Genomic DNA, 9,622 nt, shown 5'->3' on the forward strand with positions numbered 1-9,622 from the left:
GTCGATGGTATAACTTACAASCGCAATTCCAATGAAGTTGGGACGTTGTGTAAAACAAAAATAAAAACAGGATCAGATGATTTGSAAATCCTTTTCAACCTCCTGAAGATACAAAGACAAGATATTTAATGTAGATAATGGATCAACTTGATTGTTCTTTTGCAAATATTCACTCATTTGAAACATTTTGAAGGCATAAAATTCAAAACGAGTGAATATTGGAAAAATAAAACAAAGTTTGTCCATTTGAACATTAAATATCTTGTCTTTGTGTATTCAGTTGAAGGTTGAAAAGGATTTGCAAACCATTGTATTCTGTTTTTATCTACATTTTTCACAATTCCCCAACTTCATTGAAATTGTAGTTGTATTTTGTAGATATGATTGAATTTTACACTCTGGGGTATGTGGTCTTTAAAGGATTTGGCTCAATATTAGCAATGTAAAGGAAGCGCATGGTAAACATTGATGAACACTGAATACAGAGACTATATTATAGAGCAATTTATGAATTATTAAAAACAAAATAAATGAAGCCAACATATCAAAATATTATTTGTTATTTGTCACAAACTGAAGACACACAATAGTTTCCCTTCATTCATCAGTTTTAAAGGCGGTAAATGAAGAAAATATAATGTGCAAGAAGTACTGCATTTTATGTTCTCCTCTGTTGGTACAGGTGAACTCAGTTTAAATCCAGTACATGGAAAAATGTCAGTTTATTTATTTATTTATTTATTTTTTGGTCGATCAAATAAAAGTCCTTCCTTCAGTTCATGAAAGTTCTTTTTTCCAGTTCTACTTGTGATCAAACTTTGCACCATCGTGTTCCTGTCAGGTCCAGTTCCTGGGAAGGTTCTCCAGGATCCTGCGTCGGTGTGCAGGGTTTGTTACTCCAGCTGCACACAAATCCTCCTCGGTGATGCCACTGTTGGAGACAACAAGAGGATAATTTGAACTTGATGTATGCAGACATAATGCCCATGGTACGTTTTCAGTGAGGTGAGTTTTTGTAAACAAATATGACATCAGAGCTTTAAGAGAAAATATCTCATTTTACTTGCATTTCACCTAAAAGAAGCGATACGCATTTTGGAAATCAAATATAAAAATTTATAATGGCAAAAGTATGTAAACTAAACTTTATCCACCAGTCTAAAGCCAATGTATGGGAGTGATAACTGCCAATAACGGTTGGGATGACAACATTTGAAGTGGGTGACTTCAACTAAACCCCAAATCAACTTTGCAGATAAACTGTCTAAATAGAGGCTTAAGGGTGTTATCTTTCTGTTTCGGTGCAAAATGTGACATTTTTGTGTAAATTTGTTTAACTCTGCAATATTTGGTCTAAATCTGTCTCAGTGCTGCCCTCTATAGGTTGAACAGTGGCTACTKCAGTGTAATTTTCCTACTGGTTCCAACAGAACAGCTTGGTTGAAGTCTATGTCACAGCCAACGCCTTCGGGTATAAGAGCCACTCACTCAGAGACACGCCCCTATAGCGAGTCAGGAGTTGGAATAGCGAGCATTGATCGATAGCTTTTTTCAGGTTCAGAAACTGGATCCGTTCTGTCCTCCATTGCCTCRGCAGCACCRACTTTGGGCATCGCTGAGCCAGCACCTTGAACTGGCTCAGGCTCCACAAAAYCTCCCTCAATCTCCGGTGAGACCTTGCCCCTTAGTGGCTTTTGGCACCTCCCACTTTGTCGAATTTTTCAAAATGTGCCTGGGGGCAGGGTTATGTGTTCACAAGGGAGTTAGTTAGAGTTTAAAGCTGTTTTGACTAAATTATTCACAAATCAAAAAAGGTTTTCTCAACTTTTAAGCAGTCTAAKATCCAACACAAAACTAGGAAATCACAACTTTTTAATAAAACCCAACAGGAAACATCCACTTGAAAAACAAAAGCACAAYGACCTCAGTGCAATATTTTCCTTCCAGCACAGATTAAACTCTGTCTGGGAAAACACAAAGAAAGAATTTTGTTTATCTACTTATTTTAATGGTTGGGTCTTATGGTAAATATATACAGCACATAATAGCTCATATTTATATTAGAAGTTATTTGCAGCAGATAAACATCACCACTATAACARGAACTGAGAATAGTATGAGAACTTGATTTTTTATTCTCAGTGAGCCAATGTGTAACGTGCAAAACAACAAATTAGTCTGTATTAAAGAGGCAGTTGTGTTTATTTTAAGTGAGGTTGGTTGAAGTAGTTACTGCTAAGTTTCTATTTACCCAGCAGTCAATGTGAGCTCAGTGGAAATTTCTCACAARGCAGTCCAGCTAACAGAGCTTTCATACAGATCATATCTCTGCTGTTTACAAATCCTGAAACTCTGATCTTTAACAGCAAATTCAGTTTTTACATCTTATTACTTATACATCAAGCAGCTGCTCTRATTTTGTTGTTGATCGAGACACAAACATGTAATTCACATGAACACATAGTTCAACTGAGGAAACAATTACATGCTATAAAAGGGATACATGCAAAAATGACAAAATGTAAAAAAAAAGTAGTTGGTCTTCCTCATTCTCAGTAATAACTACAAAGTTTTGTTAAGACMTAACACAGAGCTGCTGTTCCTGAATTACCTGAATGTCGTCTTTTTTCCTGAAAGCTCAGAAAATAGTGAAAGATTAACCCTTTCACTTCTTCATTACTTTAGTAAATACATTTTTCTAATTTTAGGATCAAACAAATACATCCAGATCCATGAGGGGAAATTGTTTTTGAAAAAATAATCCTGTGTCTGTGATGTAGCAATTGTGCAGTGGTGGGAACCAGCCCGCTAAAGCGCAAATTCGCTAATTGTGGACCTAAAAATTTTGTTTGGACTTTAGCAGTTTTATTAATTTTTTAATTCATAAGCAGAATTGCGCTTTCTAAAATTAAAATGCAGTACCACTAATAACTAATTATCTAMCAGTCATCATTATCTTGAACAGTGGAAGGAATGGCTGTCAATGAATCACAACACATGATCTATCCAACAGCACCCCTCCCAGATAAACTCACTTATTGGAAAGGTATACATCCTTGCTGACTGTTGCTTTCGGTCAGGGTTCTGATTCCCCACAATGCTTTGTGTCTGCTTACGTAGCAGGAAGGCAATAGCAAAAACAGTTAACGTTTGTAATCCATACTAAAATTTTGTATGTATTGATTTATTTTACTTTACAATCGGAGCTCTTATTTTAAAAAAATAAAGTTTAAACACTGGAGCTCAATACTTGACGTAATTGGTCGAAGCAACGGGGTTABAGCCTCAGAAATGATTTAAAGATGTTGTGCTGATGAAGACTGACATCTAGTGGTCAATTGGAGCAACTACATTGGAAGCTTTAAAATCCAAGCTCTTATTTTGAAGGGAAGATAGTTTCCTGCGAACCGTGCTTTCCCGTCACAAATCAAATCCGTCATGTACCCAGAATGCATCACTTCAGTTTTCCAATAAACTGTTTKTAAATTACTTTATTGAAGCTTCTTTAATGAAAAATCTACAACAAACAAAAGAAAAAGACAAAGAAGCAGCCGAACTAGCAATCCTCAACAACTTTTTAATTTTTACACCAGGAGCTAAAGGTCTGTTTCAGGAAATCACATCCCCAGCAGTCGGCAGTTGTAGAATTAAGTTGTAAAATAGTTCATACACTGCTAGTTGGCAGTGTTGTGCATATATTGTATGTGAATTGTTGCCAGCTAGTAAGTGTCAAATTGAACTTGCTCTTTAAAATTAGCTTCCCCAAATTATTCTATGGCATAAGCGCTTTTGAAGTTGCGGACCTAAATATTTACATGAGCGCTTTAGAAATTGCGGAACTAATTTTTGGATTAGCGCTGCCCACCACTGCAATTGTGATTTTATTCCTTATTATTAATTGTTATTCTTTGTACACATTCAAATCAGTTTACCTGAAATAATCCAGATCATCCCAGCCACTGAGGCTGAGACCCAGGGTGTATTTTTGAAGACCCAGAGTACTGAGCAGCTCCTGCACAGTTTCTGGTGCACCTCTAAGGACAGACACCTGCTTTGAGATAAAACACACATTAAGAGACAAAGAACCCGCAGTAATATTTTATAACATGCATCTTTGTGAGTGAGGTCATACCTCTTTCTCCCAGCTGTAGCCCCTGTCCCCATGCTTGGAAGGACCATTTCTACAACTTATCCTCTGCCTGACTGGAGGTTGGCATTTCTCCACTGATGGGAAAAAGTCCACCTCACTGAGGGACTTGGCAATTTGCAAAGCGGTGAGGGAGTTGTCTCCCGTCGACTCTGGAGGGTGTTTGTTGACGATCCAGGAAGCAGAGGCGTGACAGAGCGCCATGTGAGTAGGGGTATAAGGCAGCGGTGACGGCGTCTTCGCAGTTTGGGTTGCATTTGTCCTCGCTGGAAAAAGCTGATGTTTAKCTCTTCTGGCTTTTTCCTTCATGACTGCAGAGTGGTTCATGTAGAGGTTCCTCGTGTTGCTTTCAGGCTGCACTGAGTCCTGAACAGTCATTTTTCCTTGGTTTTTGTTTCTGAGTTCTGATCTCTGCTGCTGGTGGTACTGCAGGTTGGCTTTACTTGAAGGTGGAGGTACTGGAGGTGGGTTTTGAACTGGAAAAAGCTGATAAGAGGAGTCACTTTGGGGCATRTGGAAGTCAGTGTTTGGAGACAGGATGGAGGGAATTTCGATTTCTGTAAAGTCTGATCTGTGGTAACTTCTCCTGTCAAACCCCGGATGGGCTGAGACCTTTGGGAGCTGCAGGACATCGTTACCAGACCAGATGACCTGAGGGTTCTTTCGCTGGGGGGGAGTCTCCTCCACCCTGGGTGGGACTGATACACCTTCAAAGATGAAGTAGGCAGGGTTGGTGTAGCTGCTGGRTGTTAGTTTTACAGGTACTCCAGATGGTCTGCAAAGAGTATGCATTTATCCACAACATATATTATTATGAAATAAGTGTCACAAGACCTAAAATCACAGAAAATTAAAACACAACTGTATATTTTAACTGGATTAAATTTGAACAGAAGCCTCTGGAGGCACAGTCTTGCATTTTATATGTGGTTGTAGATTTGTGGGGGGAGGTATTGTGTATTTTCCAGGCACAGTTTAACTCTATACAACAATCAAATAACTAWGTTATCTTCAGTTGTTTTGAATATACTATATATTAAAACTAAACTTGACTGAATCACAGTCAAATCTAAACGCCCGTCTCTTTAAAAGCCCCTACTGTTTCAGACACTCCCACTTGAACACATCCTCAAAACAATGCTGGATGGCATTTACAACCTTTTGCAGGAGAAAAGTCCAACCATTTTTGACAAACTGTGTCATCCTTAAGAACCTTAAAAAGAGGGTAGTCTCCTTGGCATCCAAAMATACATTACCTCCATGAAGGCATTTTTTAATATGAGAAGGACTGGACTGAGAAGTACCGTAGTTAGTATTACAAGCTCAACAGATGTGCAGTTCCACCAGGTGTTTGCTAATTGTTACTGAGGGAGGGTCTGAGCTCCAGGGGGGGGCTTTATATACATAGACAGTGCTTTGTACCAGCGAGGTTTTAGGCAGCTMCAAAYGGCTACCACAGGAGATTCAAGGATTTCTTAAACATGCATGAATGAGTCAAAGCAACACTCTGGGTAGGTTTTTGATGAGGGACTGACATTGTAACATGATATAAAGCTCAAAAAAGTAAATTTTGCATAATAAGACGCCTCCACACTAGCATTTTTTGTTGTTTAGCATGTCGACGTTGATCCATTTTTAACAGCTGCCAGAGCCCCAAAGTAATTTTTCTCTATACAAAGCACTGTAAGCCCCTTTCTAGTGTTTTCCAATCAATAGCAGCTAAAGTAGAACAAACACATCAAGATTTCAGTTCTCGGTCTGTTGCGATTGCATTGAGGTCCAAAGTATTGTTTAGATTGGACAAATTAAATTTGCTGACATCAGTGCTTAAAGTGGAAGGAAAAAATGCCTGTATGCCAGCCCACAAATTATGGCAATGCAGATGAATCCGCCTGCAAGATTTTGTGACCCCTTTGGACTGTATAACAAAAAGAGCCAACATCTTAAAAATCACTTGGAGAATCAGCTATGGTGGTAAATGGTAAATGGACTGAACATATAGAGCACTTTATCAAGTCCCTCCGGACGCCAAAGCACTTTACACTTACAGACATTCACCCATGCACAGACACTGATGACGGTAAGCTACATTGTAGCCACAGCTGCCCTGGGGCACACTGACATAAGCAAGGTGCCATGCACTGGTGCCACCAGACCCTCTGACCACCATCAGTAGGTGAGGTGGGTGAAGTGTCTTGCCCAAGGACACAACGACTGAGACGACTGGATCGAACCGGCAACCTTCCGGTTCCAGGACGACTCCCCTAACCACTCCACCACAGCCGCCCCTGATGATGAGGAGTCTTCATCATCATGAGTCACGCACCACCCTTATATTTGGCCCAATCAGAAGCCATGTTAAGGGTTTCTTGACTTCCTGTTTTTAACTGATGTCCTGTGGGTAATGTAGTTTATAAGAATCAGTCGTAGCTTACAGTTGGTGATAGTGATGTTGGGTTTTGGCAGCTTTAAAAAAGGTAATGAGTTCCAAGTAGTTCAGACCTATTTCGTGCATTCGTTGGCATGATTCTTATCTAACACACTGCTGATTAATTTTACTGGCGTTTTCTGCTTAGCGTTGTGGATATGTTTGTATTTCAGAAGAAATGCTATGCAAAACTATCCAAAACAACAGTTTTGTTGCTTTATATCATAGTTGTGTTATCTTTATTAGTTCTCAACCACGACTGCGTGCTTCTGCAAGTGTGTGAATCCACTGATGCAGGTGAACAAGAAGGTTTGCCTAAGCCAGTGGTGTCCAAAGTCGGTCCTCAAGGGCCGGTGTCCTGCATGTAGTGGGCCCATGCAGACCTTGATGGCAAACTGAGAAGGTAAATCATTTGAATCAGCTGTGTTGAAGCAGGGACGAATCTCAAACTTGCAGGAAACCGACCCTTGAGGACCAGAGTTGGACGTGCTTGGCCTAAGCTCTGAGTTAAAATACACCTACAAGAATCAAGAGTGTTTTCTGAGATCAAAGTGACACTTTCATTCACCCTTTGAGAATGTTCCCTGGATATCCAAATTGTTTTTGCAACACTGCACAAATATATTCAAAAACATAAAGTGGTCCTTACCTAATTGCAGGGATTCGTGTTATTGCAGGAGACAAGTGTCCCCTCCCAGGACCTTTATCGTCTTTCTCAACAGAGAACACATCTGAAAAAGTCAAATTACAGGAAATGAAAATCTAATTTTGTATAACGAATCAAACTTCTTCAAAGTCTGTGTGTTGCATATGTGCCGTGCCTGATCCGAAGGCATATTACCCAAATGTCCTGTGTCAGTGTCTCAGGATGCATCTGGCCAGGATCAGCCAATCAGGAGCCAAAAGAGGAAGCGGGCGATAAATACCAGCAAGTGTGTAAAGCCAAGCCAGGGGTCATTGAGGAACCAAATAGAGGAAGCAGTGTGAGACTTGCAGCAGAGTTGAAGAATGCAGTGATAGAGGGCATTCAGTGGGAAGTGAAAAATGCAAGCAAGGCAGCGATTCAGGACAGAATATTGTTGGACGACCCACCATAGATCTTCTTCCGTGTTGTCCGTCTATCTTTGGGCACGTGGACTCTGACCCGTCCTCGTATGGAGCCCATCTCCTCACCTCGGTGACTCAAAAATGTCTCAAATTTCTGCGACGCACCTGTCAGTGAGCCCAGAGGCACACAACATTCACCTATAGGGAATTTTAATAATATTATTAATATTATTGATGACATGAATGAAACCAATTTCAAGCATGGGACCCTGAAATTACAAGCAAACTCAATAGTCATTTCAGGGCTTAGCAATATTAGCAAGTCTTGTGTTCAGTTTTGTTTGTTTATTTATGCTCCTAGTTTTACTTAATTATAATTAATTGTAATTCATTTTAATTACATATTTGTATTATTCTAAGGAAACAATGGTATCCTAAATTCTACTTTAACTCCCATTTATTTAATGCTATCTCATTTCTCAGTGTTTTTGTTTTACAAATTTTCAGATTTTAGAAACTGTTTTTATGAATAATATTTTATACCTACTTCTGGGGTTTCCTTATTAATAAACGTGTTTCCTCTGTTCTTCAGTCTCTTCACGTTACAGCAACTATCATTCAATTGTTTACTCCTTATTGCTATTTTTATTAGCTATGCATGAGGATATGTTTGTCACTTTTAATATTTTTTAGTTTATATTAGTGTAAAGCCCAGTGTGTTAAACTTCTTGTATGGAAGTCAAATGACGTTTTGGTTAGTTAGGATTCATTAGTTTATTATGGGGATGTGCAGGGACGGTATGAGTGGGTTAGTAGAACTAAGCCCTCCCTGTTTTTTTTTTTTTTTTTAAGTTTAAGCATGATTTTAGTGTGCATTTTATTGGTATTAATAACCATTCTCATTAGAATTGAGCAAAATAAACACAAAAAGTACAACTAACCATATGATTCAAATCCATCACATGACTTTACAGACAAAAGCAGGTGCTGGTCCTGAAGATACTCCATGTCAGATGAAACTGGAAGAAGCTTTAACAGAAAAAAGCAAAATAAAAAAGACAATTAAAGTAAAGAAAAAAAAGAAAAACAGATTAGTAACAATGTTTTATTTGTTTTCCGAAGGATTCATCCCCTGACCTTGGGGAGCTGTTTGGAGGACCAACCGAGTTTGAGAAACCCAGGAACGTCACAACCCTGTGAATTATTCTCACTGGAGCGCTGCGTCTCTGCAAACAAAGCCGGCCATTAATTTTTATTATTCCACACATTTTCCTGCTGACGTGTCGCCGTACCTTCAATGCAAGAGGAGTGAAACTCAATGAAGAACTTTGCCTTGCTCGCAGTTTTCACGATGGCATCGATGCCTTCGAGCTCAACCCAGGCCTTTTCCACACCGAAATTTAAATCTGTTTGAATTTTAAAAATAAGATAGTCCCGTTTGTTTAACAAAACACACAAAAATTCACTCATTATTCCAGGTATTTGTGTTCAGATGTCCACAACATTGAACGCACCTTTCTTGGCGCCGCATTGGGACGTCACTCCCACTTGGAAAGTGGCAAAAACAGGCGAGTGGTCGCTTGTGAAGATGTCATCTGTGCAACCTAGTCAAAAACAAACCAATATAGTACTTTACTGTTGTTAGTTTTATTGTAAATCAACTTTAAGGGGGTGGGGAGAAATGATGTATTTTCCAGACAAGAAGTTAAATTCTATACCTCAATCAAGTAACTGTTAACTTCAGTTGTTAAGAAAATGCTGTATACATCAAAAATAATTTTAACTTTGCAGCACAGCCTTGAAATTGGCCTCCGTCTCTTTAAGAACCTCCTAACGTTTTGGACGCTCCCACTACAGCATGTCTACACAACAATGCTTCGTGTTGTTTACAACCTTTCTTAGGAGCATTGTTTTTTGTCGTAAAAAAAAAAGAAGCAACATTATAAAAAAATTGGTTTGGGAAAATGACAAGACCTTTCAGTCTCTCATATATATAAATA

General features: G+C 39.0%; 1 protein-coding gene across 4 annotated transcripts in view; it reads right to left on the reverse strand.

The window, feature by feature from the left end:
* Positions 1–489: 489 nt before the first annotated feature.
* The window catches only part of inppl1b (inositol polyphosphate phosphatase-like 1b), a 28,188-nt gene continuing 19,055 nt past the window's right edge, over positions 490–9,622 (reverse strand). For 3 of the 4 annotated variants that reach the window (XM_014005038.1, XM_014005030.1, XM_014005024.1), the window contains 9 exons: positions 9,137–9,226; positions 8,915–9,028; positions 8,760–8,848; positions 8,564–8,651; positions 7,668–7,820; positions 7,225–7,306; positions 4,133–4,922; positions 3,933–4,051; positions 490–931 (listed from right to left, as the gene is read on the reverse strand). In XM_014005038.1, the coding sequence (XP_013860492.1) occupies positions 838–931; positions 3,933–4,051; positions 4,133–4,922; positions 7,225–7,306; positions 7,668–7,820; positions 8,564–8,651; positions 8,760–8,848; positions 8,915–9,028; positions 9,137–9,226 (1,619 nt within the window). In that variant the 3' untranslated portion in view covers positions 490–837. The remainder of the gene's footprint in view (positions 932–3,932; positions 4,052–4,132; positions 4,923–7,224; positions 7,307–7,667; positions 7,821–8,563; positions 8,652–8,759; positions 8,849–8,914; positions 9,029–9,136; positions 9,227–9,622) is intronic. The other variant, XM_014005045.1, reaches the window with a different exon arrangement.

Source organism: Austrofundulus limnaeus, unplaced genomic scaffold (assembly GCF_001266775.1).
Source record: "Austrofundulus limnaeus strain Quisiro unplaced genomic scaffold, Austrofundulus_limnaeus-1.0 Scaffold1, whole genome shotgun sequence".
Classification (NCBI taxonomy): Eukaryota; Metazoa; Chordata; class Actinopteri; order Cyprinodontiformes; family Rivulidae; genus Austrofundulus; species Austrofundulus limnaeus.